General features: G+C 52.2%; 6 protein-coding genes across 6 annotated transcripts; 3 read left to right on the top strand and 3 right to left on the bottom strand.

The window, feature by feature from the left end:
* Positions 1-1,899: 1,899 nt before the first annotated feature.
* On the top strand, positions 1,900-2,190 carry LTHEOB_11885 (Calmodulin; the record flags this gene model as incomplete). The annotated part of the gene is made up of 1 exon (XM_035508690.1): positions 1,900-2,190. One exon carries the CDS (start codon positions 1,900-1,902, stop codon positions 2,188-2,190), a length of 291 nt encoding a protein of 96 aa, XP_035365579.1.
* Positions 2,191-2,841: 651 nt separating this feature from the next.
* LTHEOB_11884 (SAP domain containing protein) lies at positions 2,842-3,971 on the bottom strand (the record flags this gene model as incomplete). The annotated part of the gene is made up of 3 exons (XM_035508689.1): positions 2,842-3,080; positions 3,122-3,527; positions 3,633-3,971. 3 exons carry the CDS (start codon positions 3,969-3,971, stop codon positions 2,842-2,844), a joined length of 984 nt encoding a protein of 327 aa, XP_035365578.1.
* A 1,256-nt stretch (positions 3,972-5,227) lies between these two features.
* LTHEOB_11883 (Protein kinase domain containing protein) lies at positions 5,228-6,648 on the top strand (the record flags this gene model as incomplete). The annotated part of the gene is made up of 3 exons (XM_035508688.1): positions 5,228-5,365; positions 5,416-5,898; positions 5,956-6,648. 3 exons carry the CDS (start codon positions 5,228-5,230, stop codon positions 6,646-6,648), a joined length of 1,314 nt encoding a protein of 437 aa, XP_035365577.1.
* A 1,330-nt stretch (positions 6,649-7,978) lies between these two features.
* On the bottom strand, positions 7,979-8,728 carry LTHEOB_11882 (uncharacterized protein; the record flags this gene model as incomplete). Its single annotated transcript, XM_035508687.1, has 1 exon — positions 7,979-8,728. The coding sequence occupies one exon, from the start codon at positions 8,726-8,728 to the stop codon at positions 7,979-7,981; it is 750 nt and encodes a 249-aa protein (XP_035365576.1).
* A 3,412-nt stretch (positions 8,729-12,140) lies between these two features.
* LTHEOB_11881 (SH3 domain-containing protein C23A1.17-like) lies at positions 12,141-12,630 on the bottom strand (the record flags this gene model as incomplete). The annotated part of the gene is made up of 2 exons (XM_035508686.1): positions 12,141-12,228; positions 12,356-12,630. 2 exons carry the CDS (start codon positions 12,628-12,630, stop codon positions 12,141-12,143), a joined length of 363 nt encoding a protein of 120 aa, XP_035365575.1.
* A 6,288-nt stretch (positions 12,631-18,918) lies between these two features.
* On the top strand, positions 18,919-19,765 carry LTHEOB_11880 (uncharacterized protein; the record flags this gene model as incomplete). Its single annotated transcript, XM_035508685.1, has 2 exons — positions 18,919-19,260; positions 19,760-19,765. 2 exons carry the CDS (start codon positions 18,919-18,921, stop codon positions 19,763-19,765), a joined length of 348 nt encoding a protein of 115 aa, XP_035365574.1.
* Between the last annotated feature and the right edge of the window lie 282 nt (positions 19,766-20,047).

The following is a 20,047-nucleotide window of genomic DNA, read 5'->3' as shown; positions in this document are numbered from 1 at the left end:
TATCTTGTTCCGTTCGCCTACATGAGAAACGAGTGATGTATTATTATACGCGAACACTAACCTGTCAATCAGGTTTAGCCTCAACACATGCGGGAAATAGTAACATGGAATGATCTGCGGCGCGAGCGGCTCTATAGTAAGTAAGCAAAGTACTACGTAGGGCCCCGCCGATTGAAATAACGCCGTTAGACGGCATTCGGATCCGATAAAGGAACGGAAGAGTGCCCTAAGAACCTCTGCTTGCTTCGTCGGTAAATTCCAGCTCGTGGAGCGGCCGCGGTGTGCTTCGTTGAAATGCTTCCATTTGAGCTGACTTATGTTGGCCTCAACCTCGAACAGCATCGACCTTTTGGCACAGTGATGAAGTTTGTGAAAGGGTGGCAATCTTCTACTTCTTCTACAAGCAATCAAGCGACCTAGCGGAGGGAATCATTCTTTCGACTCGCAACCAGCTGCCAGGCGCGGGAGGAGGAAAGGTCACCGTGGAAGGACACGGGTGGAGGTCGGGGTTCGCATAGCATGCAATTTATATCCGAAGGGGTAGAAGAATTATTTTGGAAGAGAAGTTTCAGCGCGTGCGAGAAGCTAGTAGTTTAAGTTTAGTTTTTTTTTTTTAGCGGGGAGGTGTGTTAATCCAAAGTTAGCTGAAGCGTACCGGCGGGAAAACGGAACAAGGGGAAATTTTGCTCTCACCCACGACCGTTTCTCATAATTTCCACTCGAGTAGCTGCGCCATATCGTCTTCCACGGCAAGCTGGACGAGGTCGGGCGCGTGGCCAAAGCAGGTAAAAGATAAGGTCATTCCAATTACGCGAAGGGCGGAGGAGTAAAGTTCAGCTATAATCGCCAAAAATAGCAAAAATCTAGTTGATATAGAGCCTGTCGAACTCTATAGACTGCATTAATAAGTTCTCTTTGGTGGCGAGAAAGTTCAGCGCTTACGTACACTAGGTGGACCCGCTTTCTCTTACCACCTCACCACGAAGGCAACAGTACTACCCAAGAGAAGAAGAAAAAGCCCATCGCCGGTAACCTGGCGGGCCTAGAGATGTCTACCGCCGCTAGTGTCAGCTCTACGGAAATAATAAACAAGTATTAATTTTCATTCGCATCTAGTTACATTCTCAACTTAGGTCTCCAGCAGCCCTTACAATAAGGCTTATAGCCTTCTTAGACTAAAGATTCCAGAGAGCGCCTTGACTGCCGACAACAAGCTAGATGTAACGAAAGTATTAACCAATTCTGCTATCAGAATCGTTACAAATATAGGTTTCTTTGACCTACTCGCGTATAAGGGTTACGGGTTACCAGGGCTGCCATCCTAGTTCCGGATTGACGCGTCACCGCTGAAATCGCGGATCAACAGTTTTGTTCTACCCCAGCCATTCTGGAACGGGCTTATTAACTGGGATTTCATTCTTAACCTTTAGTACCAGCGTCGATTAAAAGAAGACTCGCGTAATTCAACGTTGTAATAATATTTATACCCGACTAATTTTCGACGTTTTTCTTTAACAGAAAGTTTTACATCTAGTATTTAGAAACAAATTACCGGTTTCTTGTCGGAGCGCTACTCGTCGTATCGAGATGTGTTTCTTCCGCTTAATAGTAGATGCCCTAGAATAACATCTATTAGTCGCAAAAATATCTGCTACACCTTGTACTCAACGTATTAATGCAGCCAAGGAAGAGCTAAACGCTTTCGATCTTCATATCAACGCACCTGCGGAGCTTCTAACTGGGGACGGGCGAAAAGGATTGCAGGAGTGATAGGCTCCTTCTTTCCGGTGACCGAAACTGGCCACACAGCTGAGAGCCAGCATAATCTCGATTTCTCGTCACATCGAATAAGCCAGGAACCCATACGTGCGAAGAAAATAAAAAAACACTACCGACACCATGCGCATTCAGGGACTTAAATTTGCGACTGGACTTGGCATTGGGATGGGGGTCGGACTTGCTGGGATCGCCGGAGGCGCGACATCCTTGCTTCACACGCTGGCCGAGTTCTTGACGGGCGTGCGCAGGGCCGTGTGCGGACTCGATTCCGCAGAGGTGGTGCGTCAGGCCGTCCAACGCTGGAGGGTACCGCGACCAGAGTTCGTGCTGCCCATACTCCAATGGGTGGGCCCGCGGCTCGTCCCCGATCCCGACGCCGAAAGCACCTTGGAGATGGAAGAGATGATCTGAGAGGATATAGAGACCCTTACGGCTGTACGCAAGCATTCTCGACGAGCAGCTGTGTAAACGCATCCTTGGCACTGAGCCTAGCGATGACGAGATTAAGCGTCTGACTGAAGTGTGGAAGGAAGGCGACGAGGACTGGAATATATAGTAGGAATGGAGCGAGTCGTACCGAAAGGGGAGGTGGTAGTAGAAGATAATGATATAGGTCCTCTATAACCTCGCCCGCTCTCTACCGTAGTAGTAATTATCTTACGTTATTATAACGCACCGCTTAGGATAGATTTTTAAATAAAACAAAACCGACTTTAAGGACATAATCGACTTAAAGGGGAAGGTTAGACAATAGAAGGCTAATGCAAGCTAGGAAATAAAATAGTACTATGTAGCTATTAAAATTGCCTCTTATTCTTTGCACGAACTACTGCTAATGTGAGCTATAATAGCAGGTTAAGCTTGTTGCTATCATCGCTACGTTTCTCGATCCGCTGGCAGTAGTATCTGCTGCTTCTGGTTAGTGAGCGGCTGTTGTTCTAGACTTATTACAGTTAGGGACGACGGGTAGAAAGGATCGTAGGGAGTGAAAATCGTCTTCTTACCGGTGGTACTCGACGATACGAGCTGTTTCTCACTCACTCCATTTGACCGACACCGCCTCTAGTCTACTTGGATCCGCCGTTCGCTCTTCCAGCTTCCTGGTCTACTCCTGCTCTCCGTGGCGGCGGCGGCGGCGAGGAGCAGCAGCATACTGATGGCAACGGAGCCAACGAGGACGATAACTCGGTTCAGGACGCGGCCGAAAGTGGTTGTGACGGTAGTAGTGATGGGGGAAAACGACGATGATTTGGGAGTCGTGGTGGTGAGGATTGCCCCCAGCCGGGTCAAGCGGCGTCGAGCTGAGGTTGCAGCAAGCCGGGCTGAAATCAATAATACTCACAAACTAAAGCCTTCACCAACCCCGAGAAGGATTTGTTCACCGGTTCAGGTTCAAGTTCAGGTTCAGGCGACAATTTCCATTCTGGAGCCCAGCCCCATGGAAATGCTTCTCTGAGGCGCACATCCCGCCAGTACAACCCATCTTGATACCAGTAGCCAGAATACCAGCCTCTTGGTTGTTCTTCGGCGTCGACGTTGTAGAAATCCTTCCACAATTTCCAAAAACGCTTTTCGCGTTGACTCGGTCCATGCTCCCGTCTTAGTCGCATTTGTTTGTCTTTCCAAATCCACCACATAGAGCTCGGGTTATTGTCGTAGTCCTTCCATATAGAGTCTTTACTCCATGGTAGCCCGAAAAGCTTATACAAGGAAGGGTCGTCGTTCGCTGCGTTGTAATACGACTCGACCTGGGCTCTTTGAATACTCGACAGTAAAGCTAGGCCATGAGATGTATGTGATATTTTATTGTCACCCCTACAAAGGGAATATGCATCTTGTAGCCCCCGACCGACTTGTACGAAGATCACACCCAGCTGATCCTCAGTTAGGTGGAGTGGATGGAATGCAACGTTCTTCGGGTCCCAGAACTTCGCAAATCGCCAGACGGAGGCTTCAACCTCCCGTTTGCATTTATCATGCTCCTGCTCCGAGGGCGGCGTCTCCGACGGGGGCGTGGCGTTAAACGCGCGTAGCGGATCCGTTGCGATGTAAAGCCAATCGAAGTCGGCGGGTCGGTTCGGGCACTCCATTAGCTCGCCGTTCGTGGCGGGTATGAGGGTGGTGGTGGTGTGAACGGTAGTAGTGGCCGTGACAGTAGTGGATGTAGTATCGGTAATGGTGGGGTTGGTCATTACGGTAGTAGTGGCTGTGGCGGTAGTGGTGGTCTCGACGGTAGCGGTGGCCGTGACGGTAGTAACTGCAGTGTTACAAACGGTAGTGGCTGTATTGTTGGTGACGATAGTGGTCCAGACGCCCGACGAAGCAGCGGTCTTAGTGGGGGGATGTGATGCACACATCCAGAACAGCCTTCCGCGTGGATCGCGTAGCTCTGTAACGAGAGAGACGAGAAACCACGCGATAAGTACGAGCACCACACGCCGGACGATAGTACTGGTGGTGGCGGCTGCAGCATGGTGGGTACCGGAGCTCGATAATTCAACCAGGTCAGAAGAATCCGTCGATGAACGGCGGCTGGTGTGGGTGATGGAGACTGCTGGACTCTGGGAGGCGGAACTCAGCCTGTCGGGCGGTCGAAAGCTTGTCCCATGTCTCGTACGTCTAACGCCTGGTGTAGCAACCTGGACAGGATCCATGGTGAAGAGATACTCTCTAACAGACGGACCAAGCGAAAGCAAACATTGTTCCGGTATAAGTCGATTGGTTTTTCAAACAATGCAGGAAACTGCCTTTATCCGTAATATCCGCATGCGTCGTTGAAACAAAGCCGGGTAGGACAAAGAAGGTCAGGATACCCACGATCCATTCGACCAAGGCCACAGCGTCAACACCAGTGAAGACCTCCTTACACCGCGATGAGAACTTCCCATGCACGTACCCACTCCGACATGGCCGCGCGACATGCAGTTCCACTTGGACGAATTTTCTTGCAACCTCTTTGTACCTTCTTATGAGTTCTGCGAAATTGCATTGCGAGAGAACGACGATGGAACGCATCGCGCTGACGGCGACTCCGGTGTATCGCGTGACGTTGGGCCAACGCAGATGGAGTATGGATGGCAGATGGCGCGAGCGAAGTCGAGTGGTGGACACGCGAGTTGTGGAGCGACAGGCCTGCAATAGGTTCGCGGAAACGAAGAGATACAAAGAGACATGAAAAGCTTAGCAAAGAGTTTGACGTCGCGCCTTCGGTTGACTATTTTTAGCGGCTAGTGGCTCGGTTGTGGGCAGGTATATGGCGCTTCTTAATCTTCTCCCGCGTAATGATTAGCTCCTGGGGAGTGAGGATGTACACTACAGGCACCTTCTAGAATACTCTCGCGTTCCGACCGTTTGCTTCCTTCGCTGTTGTCGAAGAAAGACACGGATGGCATAAAAGAGCAGCTAGAAAGCCGACAAGTCGCTGTTGATCCTCACCACTTCCTCCACCATGTCATCACCTCCTCCTTCCTCGACCGTGTCCGTTGCCCCATCAGTCCTCAAGCGAAGGGCTGCCACTTCGTCCCTCCGCAGTGGCACAAGAATCATCTACGGGACGCTGTACGACGGCAAGGCATGTGCCCTCAAGGTAAGTCGGCCAGGCACGAGGGCGGCCGCTCTGCTGATGGAAACATGCAGATGGGTGTGACTGCAGAGGCCTTTCGCACCGAGCTTCGAGCATACAAAGCGATCAGCGCCGTCCCCCTACTACAAGACTACGTGTGCGGCTTCTACGGCGTCGTGAGCGACATCAGAGATCTGTTGCAGGCCAACTGCGGCGGTTTCCGCCGGGCTCTTCGTCTCGAATTCCTCAAAGGACCTCGCCTTGGCGACGTCATCGGGAAGCTATCACACGACGAGCGCTACGCGATCCGGACTCATCTGGAGCGCGCTCTAAGCATCCTACACGAGGATGCCGGCGTCTGCCACGGGGCCGGCTGTCTTGACGGCTTCGGCGACAACGCTATCGTCACCTCGCGCGGCGTGGCGCGTCTCGTCGACTTCAGGCACGCGCACTTCAAGGAAGACATGTACGATGACCAGTGGCAGGTCTACGTCAGGAGGGATCGTGAGAGCCTTGCTGAGCTGTTCGAGCCGTTCGCCGAGGCCGACGCCATCGAGGTAATGTGTCCACACACACACACTCCCCCCTTTCTCATTCGTACTAACTCCACCCAGGCCGACCGGGAAGCCCGGTTGTTTCTGAGCTCGATGGACGTCTCCGACGCGCGCGACAAGGACAGCCTGGCAGAACTGCTGCGGCGCGTCCCATCGCCAGGCCGCGACTTCCTGGACGCAATCGTCGCCGCCACCAGCCCGGCCACCCCGGACCTCGCCATGGCGCTGGAGACTGCTTTGCTGGGCCACGGCGAGCTGGTCGGCACCATCGACGTCCTGCTGGGCTGTGCCAAAGAGTGCGGTGTGTGGCCACCGCCGCCGCCGCCGCCGCCGCCGGCCCCGCGGCCCGAGTCGTTGGAAAGCGACGGCGGCATCAGCGTGCTGCTCTCCTTAATCCAGTTGACGCACGCGCTCGAGATGAAGTCGTACGATGCCCCGGCCCAGCTCGAGCAGAAGCTCGAGAGCGGATCGTGCAGCACCGGCCGACCTCCTGCGTCGGAGCTGTACAGCGCTCTCGTCCAAGCTTCTCCCAACGCCGCGACGGCTGTTTCGGACTGCGTCCAAGTCCTCCGCTATCAAATATCGAGGATTACCTACCTGTGTGATATTGGTTCTTACCGTGAAGCGATGGATTTGGTCAACTCGGTGCTACGCGATACGGCGCGGGTTAGACGCGTTGAGAGGGAGTGCAACGAACTGAGGGGGCAACTTCTTGAGGCTATGGGCAGGGGAAAAGATGCTGAGGAGGATTAGGGAGTTACGTCGTTCGATGGCTGCAAGTAAAAGACTAGTTGCAACTGCGGTTTGAGCAAGCGGGGATTTGCTCTTTTTTTCTTTTGGTTGGAAGAATGGTCAAGATAATGGTTCAACAGCGACTATCAAATGCCTTTTAGAGCCTTCTAGTAATTTGGTTTAGTCGCGTTCGCTTTCTCTCTGACAAGATTAGGCCTTTACGGCGGGTGTTCTTTCTTTTGCACCGAACCTCCGCGGAAAACATATCTTTTTATGGCGTATACAGAATTCTTTCGTCCACTCACATATTCCTAACGCCATCGATATGCGCGTCCGTAGCAGAGAATAGCCGATTACAAGTCGCAGAAGTCAATAAGGAAACACTGTTATACTGAAAGCGGTGGCTGTTGCTTGCGGGGCTGGCTTGGACGAACCACTCCCGGGCAAATCATCGCACACCGAGGGGGAGGGGGACCGACATTGTTTAGAGACACAACGTCCCGAGCTGGCACGGCCACGATCCTGATCCTGCGTGAACCACACCAGAAAACGGAGTGCCAGAGCGGCGCTTTTAGATACCGAGCTTGAGAATAGCTGTCGTGCGGTTCACAGCTGTTCCACAGCTGTAAATTGACTAGTCATATTTCTCAAGTCGAGGGAAGTGATGCAAGGCTCAAACACAATACATCACCCCGCTCGATCGACGCCCCGTCGTCGGTTTGCTGGCGCGCGGCTGGCAGTCGAAAGTAGAATAAGTTGTTTCCGCAGGCCGGGAAACCGGCGAATGTTAAGACCTGTTGGCAAGTAAGCAGTTGTTCCTATGTTGTTTATATAGATACCCGCCCCCCTAAAGCGGGCACCACTTAGCTTGTGCTGCGCCCGCTGACGTGCGCTGCGGTTACCGGCTTACCGATGGTCTGGGCCGTGGCTTACACGCAATACTACTCCCGCATGCCCTCCGAGGGTAAGGCTTGACGCAGTTCGGTCTCGAGTGGAGACAAAGCTGCCCTTTTCTTAGTCGTCGACCCTGACAACATTTATAGAATCTAAGCACTGTCTTTGAAACCGCATATCGAGATGACGTCTGGAATCCGTGCCGTTGAACGAGCCTCGATCTGGGAACAGTGAGTCGGAAGCATCAAAGTATGAGGCATCGGAAGGCGAGGGGCCAGTAGGAATTACGCCCCTGAAACATGATGCGGTATAAAACGATGGCGGTCACGGCTGTCTCGGTAATGTTAGCATTGTTATTCCGCCTCTGTCACTTGTTCATCAGAATAACGCAATATTGAGAATGAATTGCTAGATCTATCTGGGTCCCGCAAGTCAACGCCCGTCTGTCTCCGCGCAGCTACATGGCAATTCGGCTGAATTCAGCCTCCAGGCCGTCGGCTGCACTGTCCTGGAACCCGGCCGTTATTGCCGTCCGGCGACTGTTCCTCAGCTCGTCTTGGGCATCGCTTAGCCGAACGGTCAGGCGGTTCACCTCAGCCTCCAGAGCCTCGGCGTCGTCCTGGCTGTCCTTGAGCTCTACGGTGAGTGTCGCATTGCGCTCGCGAGTATCGGCCAGCTCGGCCTCGGTCTCGCCAAGCCGAGCGTCAAGACGGCCGTTGTCGGCACCGGCCTGCCTCAGTCTTGCCTCTAGGGCGTCGTTGCTTCTTTGAGAAGCCTCAAGCCTGCTAGCAAGCGCCTCATTGTCGGCTCGGGCTTGACTCAGCTTTGCCTCCAGGGCCTTGTTGCTGTCCTGGGCGGTTTTGACCATGGCAGTCAGCGTCTTGTTGTCGGCAGCGGCTTGCCTCAGCTTTGCCTCGTTGGTGTCCTGGACGGTCTCGAGCTTGCCTCTGAGGCGGGGTCCCCCAGCCTTGGCTTGTTGCAGATGCTTTCTTATGACCTCCAGGGTCTCGATCATGGCGCTGTGTGCCCGGCCAACTTCGTCCTGCATCTCCACCATCACCTTGCGGCACTCGTCCACCTTCTCCCTTTTCCTGCGCTCGAGGTCCTGGTTCTTGTCGTTGGCCTGGTCCAGCGCGGCACGGAGCTGCTGGTTTTCGGCGCGCAGCTGCCGGGTGGCGGCGTCCTCGGGGGCTTGCGAGGTGTGCATGAGGTAGAAGCGCACGTGGTGGACCTTCTAGGTCTGTTCGTTGATGGTCTTGCGGCACTGGGGGCCGTCGCGGTAGATGCCTCTGAATAGAAAGGTCCTCCGTAGAGAGTAACTGAATTCGTTAATCTGTGAAATCTACGTAGAGAGGCGGCCGATTTATAGTCGGCCAGTACTAAGGGTAAGCAATAGCAAACGCCCAAACTCCATGGTTTGTACAATCAGTTGACGGTTTGTCCTTCTAGAATCAACTAGGGCCTGCTTGCCTAAACTAGTCTCTCCAGTGGTATCGGCGGTTCTCAACGTCGGGTGTCGTTAGTGCGCCGGCGTTGTTGGGAGAGGTCAAGTTAAACCTGATCGAGAAACAATTAGGATTGCCGTCTTGGTAGCAAAGGAGTAGGTCAGGCAAACGGACTAAGTAATTGCTAGCCAAAGCAGCATTTCGCACGGGCTGCTCGTTCTAAATGTTTCTCTTTGCTCTGTCTCTTAGAAGGACGTCGTCTAAAAATAGCCCTCCGGTCTCAGTAACCGAGAAACATCAAGCGCGATTCAAACGGCCTGCAAATTGCCTCCTGTCACCCTGCCCAGCAGTGGTGCCCATCCGCAAGCCTAAACCACCGTTGTGCCTGCTGATCTTAATCGCGCTGGCCACCACAGACCTGCGGTGCTCGCAGCGCTGGGCCAGCAGGACGGACATCATCTTGGCACTTATTAATCATGGATGAAAACACCTCCAAGTTGATTTGAGAATGGCGTTATTGCGTTTGCGTGGTCATAACGCGGAGGACCTGAGAGCGGAGAAACAAAGAAACTTCATACAAACGACGGCAGACAGTTGCAGCAGAATTCTAAAGGAATGCATATTTGTATAGCATCTACAAATTTCCTCCAGCTTCTAGAATGCCGTCATCTCTATCAGTGCGGCTGCCTGATCCGAGGAATTGGAAGCAACGTCGTCGTGTGGATGGACTTTTCGGTGGAAAACTCTCTCACGGTCCTTTTGGCCCGATGCAGAAATTCTGCTCGTCCGGTTTCTCGTACTGGAGCAGCGCTATTGATGTTTGGCTTGGCCGTGGTGTGCGTTGTTACATGCAGATACCACCACGTTCGAAGGGTCAGTCTCTGCTGGGGCAAGGCGAAGGCCAAGTTTGAGCATGACCACGACGGGAGAGGTGCGCGTGCAGCTGTCGAAACCTAGCAACTTGACATTCCGAGGCTGTCCAGAAGGTAGCAAGGTACGACGGGGCAGCGCAGAGCGGTAGCCTTAGCCCGCTAACCTAATCATCAGCGGTCGAAGTTCGGCCTCACGGCGAAGGCAATGTCCGATGGAGATGCGGAAATGGTAGAATCGGGGGCTCATGGGGCAAGGTGGAACTGGGAAGCAGTCCGGTGTCGATCGTTATGCGAGATGGGAAGAAGTTTGAAAGAAGATGGTCGATGAGGGGAGAGCTGGACGCAAGGCACAGGCGGGAGGCATGACGTTCTATGGAGTTGTGGTTAGCGCTCCACAAATGTTCCGGCCAGTTCCGACTCTGCCCGGTGCTGCCAGCCACTTGAAAAGGAAAGGGACAAAGCTTTGTGTTCTTTTCGAGCGCTGATGTCGAGAGCTGCAGGTACTCTGATCTACCAAGAGCATCAATGGCCAGGCATATCATCTGCAGCGAAAGTACCATAGCACTACAAAGTATCATCCACAACAAAGGATGTAGAGAATAAGGTATTACGATAAAGGTGTTCTGCACGCTCCATCACCGTTAAGTAACGCTTTTGGTCATCGAACATTATGATGTAATTGGTGGGTGGTCATGCGTTTGAACTACTCAACACTCGCGACTCGCTTGCCCGACATGGCCAGCGTCTCCTCCTAGAGCTACTGGCTTACTCTATTTAGGTTATCGACCTCTTCGTACCGTTCACTTTGAGGCACGGTATCTTCGAGTATGGCATGCAGTGGTCTTGGTCGTCCGCGCTCCCTTAATCAGTCGTGCTGCCGACGCTATTAACATCCAGTTTGTCGACTGTAGGCGTTCTTTTACACCACCTCATTCTCCCGCTAGCTTCTTTATATGCCACAATATCCCCACTCGGGGTCCGTCTGCGATTTCAGAACACGATTAGTGCGTTATTTAAGGCGGGTCGGAGGCTGTGGGCGGAGGTGGCTATCATCTGCGGGTCCGTAAGATTGATCACCATTTCAAAAAATTTCTCGTTCGGGCTTTGCGGGCTGGGTTGCGTCTGCGCTGTTGCTGTTGCTGTTCGTAGCGCTGCTACTCGCGCCCAGGCCATGGGGCTGTGGTGCGTGTTCTGCTAGGTAAGAGGGGCTACCATATTAATCGTGTCAGTGGCGCGCTTGACGGCGCTGGTGTCCTTCTTAATATCGTTCGCGGTCTGGAGGACTGAGCTCATAGCCGTCCTTAGCTCGGCCGGCGTTGGCTGCCTGAGGGCTTTTTTGTATAGATTAATGGCGCTCTCGATCAGCGAAGCGATAGCGTACTAGCTTTTCTTATAAATTACCTAGTAATTTCGATTTACATTATCAGCAACGTAAGAATTATGATTATTTAGACGCACTTTTTATTAATGCTGGTGCGTCGTGGAAACGTTTTCGATATAGCTGCCTTCTAATTCTCTAAGGAGTGAAATGGCTTACTAACCGATTCTCGTCGGGTTCAACTACTCATAGCTAAGTGCTGAAGGTATATATGAGGTGAGGTAATGCCATCGTAAGTGTTATCTCGATTTGCTTCGTCGCCTTCATCATGCACGACCTTGTTGAACAGAAGACGTTCTCAGCAAATTTCCCGTATAAATTTATGGGCTACCTCGAGCAGTGTTACACTTCTCGTTCCTGCTAAAGATTAGGCAACGATCGTTCCCGATGACTTGGTCAACCAAAGACGTCCCGAATGCAGGGCTAGATCCTCGCCTAATCCTAGGCCACTGCTACTCACCTCCCCCGCGAAAACGCACTCTGCCCTCGCTCGTCGCGTTCCCTAGCTGACTAGACTTGGCCGAGCGCAGCTATACGAGTCCCCACCGACCGGCTCGTCATCAGCGGTCGTCTGCAGCGAAAGAGGAGGTTAAGAGTCACGCTGAGCGTATCGTGATTTCCAAGGCCCGCCGCAGGGCTCTTCCCGTACGGCAACGCGAGCGGTCGGACCCACTTTGCACATGGATGGCTGAGCAGAGGCTACGACGACAAGGGCCGTATAAGGCGCTCGGCTATAAAGTGATGGATGACGGGGATTGTGAAGAGGTCTTGTTGCTGTTTGACAGGACGACGGGACTTGATCATCCCACGATACATCAATACCAACCGGTCACCGGTTCCAACGCGACAGCAGCTGCTCGCTCACTCGTCCGGGCCGACCTCCCTTCCAAAAGCAACGAAAGCCAGCGCGCAGCACTCGGCCTTTTACTCGAAGAAGGCTTCGGGCATCGCCCTTGTCGACGGCGTACACCAATCCCCACCTCCGCTGCCGAAGCAGTGCCAGAACAGATGCCTCAACTCGTCTATTAGCAGCGTCGTCGTCGCGTTCCGGCACATACGCGGCGGCGCTCGAGCCACTCCAAGAATCGCGTCGCGTCGGCCTCCAGATCCCGCCGGGGCGGAAGCCATGTGCTACATACCAGCATGGATGCGGATCGCCTTGAGGAAGGCCTTCTGCACCGCCGCCACCTTGGCGGCAATCGAAGCGGACGACGATCAAGCGGCAAGCCGAGGTTGAGGAGCTGGGGTCGCGGAAGACGTCGTGCGCGGACTGGTCGTAATACCACATCTCTAGGATCAGCTCTCGAAGCTCGATGTCGAGGCAGGGTGCTGCGAGCCGAGTATAGTCGGGGTTGTCGGTCTTGGAGACGTGAGCGCTGCGGCGGCGCAGTGGTGATCGGATTGCCTCTTTCATTTCTGTCAACTGCGAATCCCATCACAGCCCTGCTGTAGGGATGTTGATGGCGGATGGTGACGACGAGGAGACAGAGTCTCTCTCGGTGGGAGTACCTGGTTCTATGTCTTCCATCAATATTCTAGCTTTGGGGGGACGATGCGGGCCCTCTTCCGGCCTTTCCGTTGCGTTGCGTTTTTCACGAGCGGAAAGGCCAGTGTCCTTGAAGACGCAATCTGGATCGAACGGCGGCGGTGTGTTCGCCCAGATGAGCTGCGTTTCCGCCGATGAAGACGGTTCCCCTGCCGACGTCGGCGGCCTGGGTGTAACGTTATTATACGGCGGAGGCTCGAGATTAAGGCACGGATTCCAAGTCAGGTTGGTGTCGGTCGCGCTTTACTTGCAGGGGTATTGGTCCCAGTTGTTCTTGGCGCCTTTGCAGCCTTTGTACATGTTCTTCCAGTCGAGCTTGGGTGTGGTTAGTCTGCCTTCTCGAGTGTCAGTAGAGATGTTGCGAATGACGCCAACGAGCGAGGTATCTGACAAGTAGGCATTCACGGCCATGCTGGTCGACAGATGCCGCCAATATAATAGGAACCGAGATTAAAGCGGTTCTAGTATCTCCAGCGGCTGTAGCAGAGCGGGTATAACGGCGAATATAGACCTCCCGAGCTTGAAAGCGACTTAAAGAACCTTATCGGTAGGACTGATGGTATTATTTAGTAGGTGCTCTGTCCCGACGTGTGGAATGCTGCCAGCATCGACGAGGCTAGTCTCGAGCTGCAGGTCCTCGATAGGGAAGACAAGATATATAACTCTCGGAAATTTCGAATTAGGGCGTGTAAAGGGCAGGTTGAAATAAATAAGGTACTGTTTGTCGTTTTCGACATCGCAACAGATGAAAAAGGTAATGTTGATCTCTAATTCTTCACGACTATTAGAAAAGCGCCCAACGTGCTGCACTTTCCCAGATTTCTGATATCTAACAAGGGTAGAATGCGCTAGAACCCGATTCAGCGTGCCTCCTATAATCTCCGGTAAGGAATCCGCCATGCTGATATTTTTGCCGGTAGGTTTGAATCGTAGGTCGTTTTAAATGGTGAGATATTACCTGCGCAGTAATCAACAATACTCGGGTGGTGAGCACAACGTACGTAATAACATACCGCCCAAAGCTGTTTAAGACGTCTTTTTAGGCCTGCTGGATTACAGCTCCTTGTAATATCGGTTTAAATCAAGAATCGCCGGGTAGTAGCAGAGGGAACACTAAAAGGGTCGGATTTTTTAAACTTAATTTTACACCACGTAGCCATTATTAATTCGAATAAAATTTATATATAAAGATAGAGCTAAAAGCGCTATCTTTTAAGACAAATTTTATTTAAATTTATAGAGAATGTAATAGAGATGTGTAGTGTACCGATCTTACAAGAAGCTATAGTACTTAATCGCAAAACGGCGGGAGAGAGACGAATTGCTGCCAGGTCCGCTACCGGAAACGCGAAGAGCCTACACAGCAACGTGGCCGATGGGCCGATCACGCCCTCGCCTGTGCGAAAAGCCGACACAATAATGGACTAGCCGACCACGATACCGATAAAACGGCAAGGCCAAGTGGCCCGACCGACCGGAGCGAAAGGCAGGCACCCTAGGGTCAGTGATTATAAGTAGCCGAGCCGGGCAGGGACCTCGACGAGCGAGCGGGGACGAGGAAATGAGGGCGCGGAGATGGGTAATGGCGTTGTGGGTTGAGAGGAAAGAAGAGCGCGACCGGTGGGGGTTTGACCACCTACGGGCTATGCCGATGCACCTAAGACCTATGTTGTGTGGGCGGTCGGAGGAACATCAAGATTCTGCCGTTATTACCACTAACTTTTTCAGTAATAGAATAAACTTTGATCAGTTACGAAAATGTCGCGCTAGGATGCGACGTAAAGATAACGCGTTATACTCGTCGCTTGAAAAAAGAAAAAAAAAACGTTGGGTTTGGTAATTTCCATTAAATGGAACAGCATTGCTACTACCGGAGAACCTCAGCCTATTCATATTGTTAAGGCTCACTCTCGAAGAGTGCCAGGGCCGAAGGTCTGTACCGACGCCGTAATTCCCCACTACGTCTCTAACTAGGCTGTCTAGAACCTACGCGAGTTTTACGTGACGGATAGGGGCATCAATGCGGGAGCAGAGTCACCCTCACCAACCAAGACTACCAGGAATTGCCGGTTTAATGATGCAACCGCCTCACATCGCCGCCGCGTCAAATTCCGTCCTCATTTTCTTTTTAACCTTGACAGTGGATACTCTGCATTACTACAGCTTTAAGTATTACTCTACGTACAGTCGCGGCAGCATCACTACCAATTTAAACAACGCCAGTTCAGGCTGTTGACATGACTGGCCGTTGCATAGGCGCACATAACTCGCTGTCCCCACGACAGCTGGACCCTCACAGGGACTACATATCAGACGATCGGTAAATATGGATCGGGAGAATTGGCGACGTAACAGCGAGCGTGTACCAGCAGGCATATGCGTGCTCCTTTCCCTTTTTAGTTTGATTTTTTCCTCTTTCGTGAGCATTTCCCAATTGTGAAGAGGCTGTTCCGATTTAACGCCTTCTCCGTTCCACCAAAGCGAGGAAGCAACATGCAGAGAAAAGGGTGCGTGGTTGGGTCGAGGCTGTGCAAGGGCTGTGCGTGTCACTAGTCTCTTGCATGGAATCCTTTTGACTCAAGTCGTCCGAATCGTAAAACCAGCCTTGTCCGCATAGAGGGAAGGCAAACTGTGCGACGTAGAACAAGAGGGGGTTGACGCACATACGTTTCAGTCCACGGATCCGTTTTTAGCGCCCACTACGTAGCCTGTTCGCGCTACATCCGGCTGTGCACTGGGGGTGAAGCGATGTGACATTGCACAGTATTGCCGTCAGCCGGCCAGCCGCTCAAGTTAAAAGCTCCTGGAATCTACATAGGTATGCTATTGTACCCATGCAAAAGCCGCTACCTTCTGGAGTCGAATGATTACAAAAAAATCTTTCAGAATTATTCTAACCGAAAGTATGGAGCACCATGTCTCTATTGATCAACCACCAATCAATGACGCCGATATTCCACTCCTCCGCTACCCATCACCCGCAAGAGGTGTTTCGAATACCGACCACGCTTCACTGTCTTCGTCTCGTCAAGATGACCGGGATCAATCATATTCACAGAACACAACGAGTAGCCATTCAGAGTCGCCCAACAACTCATCGGTCTGTACACGCTCATCTGAGGACAGATTCTGGAGGGAGAGCGACACGTTATCTCCTGTCCAGAGATCGGAGGAGACTGGTGATCCAAACGGTGCGCTGACATGCATCAAATTCAACATGAAATGCTGATGTAGTATTCAGGCTTTCACGAAGCAGACATCACAAGGCATCTGAACTCGGCCACGTGGCGTCCATACGTTCTCCACAAGGCTTTCTTCGCCCTTGTGAGCGCCTCGGCCCTGACGCTGTCGCTCATCGTCGCATTGATCTGTGGAATCTCCGGTACACATAACGGCCTAGGTGGTGACAACGGCTCTTCTGTTCTCCTCTTTGGGTGGAGGTTCACTCCGTCTCTCATAGCGGTTCTCTACGTCCAGTTGACATCTATGCTACTCGATGGCATCAAGAATTCTGAGCCCTTTGCTCGCCTAGCACGGCCTGAGGGTGCACCGGCAGCGTACACTCTATTTCAGTCCCCCGGGGCATGGTGGAATTCTTTGGCCGACGGTCTCTCCACTCAGCGAAATGGCCTGAACATCATCGGGTTCCTGGCAGTATCTCCCTTGTCCTCGTCCATACTAGTCTCTCAAAATGTGCCCATTTCACACGATGTTCGGTTTTCCAGGGCTGTCCTAAAGGCGTCTCCAATGGAACTTCGGGCTGGAAGAGAGACATACCTGCGAACAATAGGCCATGTTTTAGAGAACGTCTCGACATCGGCATGGATTTCCGACGACTACCCAATCCTCCCTTTCTGGCCGTCACACTTGGAGGCACCTCCACTTGGCCCGTTTCTCTCAACATCGACTGAGGTTTGGCAAGCCAAAACGCTGGTACTGAAAAGCGAATTCAAGTGATATCCCATATCAAGCATCGAGAATAAAGCAGAGATTTCTTGGCGAAGCACTCCAATTTTCGCTCCTGCAGGACAGTCTACCGAGAGAACAGCTTCAAGGACAAATCACTGTCGTTCAAAAACGAGTCGTCGCGCTCAGTAGCACTTCCATTGCTTTATCTGTGCTTCTTTTCATTTATTTTGGTCTATCACTACTACTATGGTCGCTGGCTAGCCCAGAGAGGCGGCCCCTCAATTTAAGTTCAAATCCAGCAACAACTCTGGGCGTTGCGTCTCTCATCACGAACGACTCGCAAACTCAACTCAGTCTGAATAAATATCGCCAGCCCACAAAAGACCGTACTATAAAGTTCAAGAGTGGAGTTCAATATCGAATGGATGAGACCGGACTTCATGAGATCATAAGAAATGTTGATGAAAGCCCTGGTGAAGAACCTTTATTCCAGTACGCATAAAACACGGCTGACCAATCAACTGATTAGAGGCCGTCATACAAGAACAGCGCACGAACAGTACATATGGGACGCCAATCGCGGTTCGCTTAAGCACGCTGGCCTCATTTATTATACTACTGATTGCTATCATGACCGCGATCTTAGTCCTTAACAGTTTCGCGCGGCGTTCCCGTCTATTCCACACTGCATTCGTCTTTCAGCGCAATGTCCCGGGATTGAACAAGGAATTTCCAGCAGAAACATTGTATTCTTTTGTATCGGCTCTTATCGCTGTCGGAATCGGGTTGTGGTGGGGGTCTGTCGATGCCACTTTCCGACGGTTGCAGCCCTACTTTTCCATGACTGACCAGGCGACACGGCTTCCGAACGGCGCAGCACTGTCGTACCAGACTACATATTGGATGTGGGCGGCTTGGCGTGCGGCGTCCAACAGACATTGGATCCTCTCTTTGATTACGATAGGAACCTCACTCTGCCCAATTTGTAAGTCGAGTCACACACCCTTTGCAAGACATGGTGTATTAACCAAGGACCCCAGTAACTATGGCTATGTCTTCAATGTTTCGAAGAAGCCGAGGAGTGTTGTTACGCAATCAGACAGTAACTAGAGCGCTCGAGCTTCGCGAAATCCCACTCCTTTTTGGCGTGGATACTAATATCGATCCAGACCGCGGTGACACGGCTACGGCCGGTGTACTTAGAAACCTATACACAAAGCCCTCTACCGACTGGATGTATAGCGCTATAATCCACCTGGCGCTTAATGGGTCACAACCCCCTTGGAGCTTTGAAGGCTGGAGTTTTGTTCCGCTCGATCTTTCTAGTCTAAGAAGCAACACGCCCATCGAGAATCCTGGTTTAGGACCACAGCAAAAAGAACAAGCTACGGAAATAAACATCCTTGGCTCAACCCCTGCTCTCCGAGCCAGTGTTAAATGCACACACTTTGATGAACTGAAGACGAACAGTTCTTCTGGCTACCCATACTGGTTAGAGTCGCTGGATTTACGCGCGGAGGATATTATTTCCCACCCCAGGGGTCTAGATACAGGCTACTGGATTGATTCTATTTCAATGGTGCATACGGCCATTCTGCCAAACGATTTCAAAGGCCTGTGTTGCGCAAATGAGAGCCGCTCGACGCAAGGAAGCGCCGCAATTGGGTACTGGACGTCGATCAGGATTCAAGAGAACAGTGGGCCGATGGAATTTGCAACTAAATGGATCTTTGGCAATATATCCGCATACCGTCGTAAAGACGAAACAAGGTCGACTCTAGCCTTTACAGAGCTGCCGTCTGTACAAGCTTTTCCATGCAAGCCCTTCATTGAGTCAGCGACCGCGGACATTGCTGTCAACGCCGAAAGCGGTGCTGTAAAGTCGTTTAACCTAACAGATGAGCCAAAGGAGCTTTTGACCGGATGGGAATCCGACTTCATCCAACACGACTCCACGCAGCCCGTGAATTCCATGTACATTCTTTAGCACGAAAACCCCTACACTGTCGCCATTCCGACCAATGTGACCACTAGGTAACCAAGGAACCACTCCCCAGCCAGCCGAATAATACTAACACCGACCCTACCACCACTAGCTACGGAGTCCTCTTTGTTCATGCTCTCCTCTCAGCGGCCTCCGTCCGCTGGCTTGGCGGAGTGCAGAGTTTAATTGGAACCATAGAGGAGGATGTCGAGGACCAAACATACAACATCCGCGACCCAACGCAGGGGCTCAACACGGACTTCATGACGTACGCCATGTACGCCATGGCCAAAAAAGATCCACAGAAGCTACTTGACCCAGATGTACATCGGAATCTCACAGAGCGAACCTTCACGGCTTTCTTCCAGCACTTCGTCAGCAGCAACGTCTCGCTCGACACGGGACGCTGGGCCTACCAGCCCATAAACGCGAGCCTACCGAGCGATCTGCTGTGCGATTTCACCGACTCCGGCCTCAATGCGTCGTACGAGCGGGCACTACACCCGAACTCAAGCACTCCACGGCAGGCTGTCGTGCAGGTATCCACGCCCGTCGACCTGCTGGAAATGAACACGGTCGCTGTGGCTCTTAGCGTCGCCATCCTGGTATGGCTCGTTATTATCACGGCCATCGTGTCTAGTGTTCATCGGCGGTATGTAAAGAAACTGGGTGGGGATGTCGGGTGCATAGGTGACGTGCTTCTATTAGTCTGTGATAGTGAAACCTTACTACAGTTAGTAAGGGATGGGGGTGTTGCTGGCCTGGGCGAGGAGAAAGATGAAGTGACGACGAAATTGGATTGGGTCGATCGTGGTGATGGGGAGTCAAGACGGGGTATAGAGGTGACTTAGCAATGGTAGGTACAGAGCAAATGGTCGCGGCACTGAGGGAAAAAAAAAATTGAACAGTTGTATTTCGGCGGGAGGAGCAGCATTTCGGCCTTTTTTTTGTTGATAACAAAGAGTTGGGTTTCGTAATTACCCCCATTGAAATGGACAACCCAACAGCGAGCCCGGGAAGGTTGGTCTTCGGTGCCACTGAGTTGGAGCGCATGCTAGAGCAGGAATAGAACGTGACAGTCTGCTTTCTAACTAACAACGACAGCCCTAGCTCTGTTTCTACACCAGCAGACCCTACTACTTTCAAAACGCCCGACAGCACATCACCTCCAACATCATAATCGTTTCCCGCGCCACGAATCCAAAACCCTTACTTACAAGTCATTTCCCCCCTCATGGCTGCTATTGGCGAAGCATCTGGCCCCATCCGACGAGCAAAATTCATTTCCTATCCGAAGCATAAACCCACACATCGCTCAGCCTTTACCCATCCCGCATCCAGCACCGAGCACGTCTCTTCTTTGCTGTCCACGTTCAGAGCCTACGCAGTGCA

The sequence above is a fragment of the Lasiodiplodia theobromae genome, assembly GCF_012971845.1.
Source record: "Lasiodiplodia theobromae strain AM2As chromosome Unknown scaffold_54, whole genome shotgun sequence".
NCBI lineage: Eukaryota > Fungi > Ascomycota > Dothideomycetes > Botryosphaeriales > Botryosphaeriaceae > Lasiodiplodia > Lasiodiplodia theobromae.
Note: the sequence above shows the minus strand (reverse complement) of the source record. Positions and strands in the feature narration are given on the sequence as shown.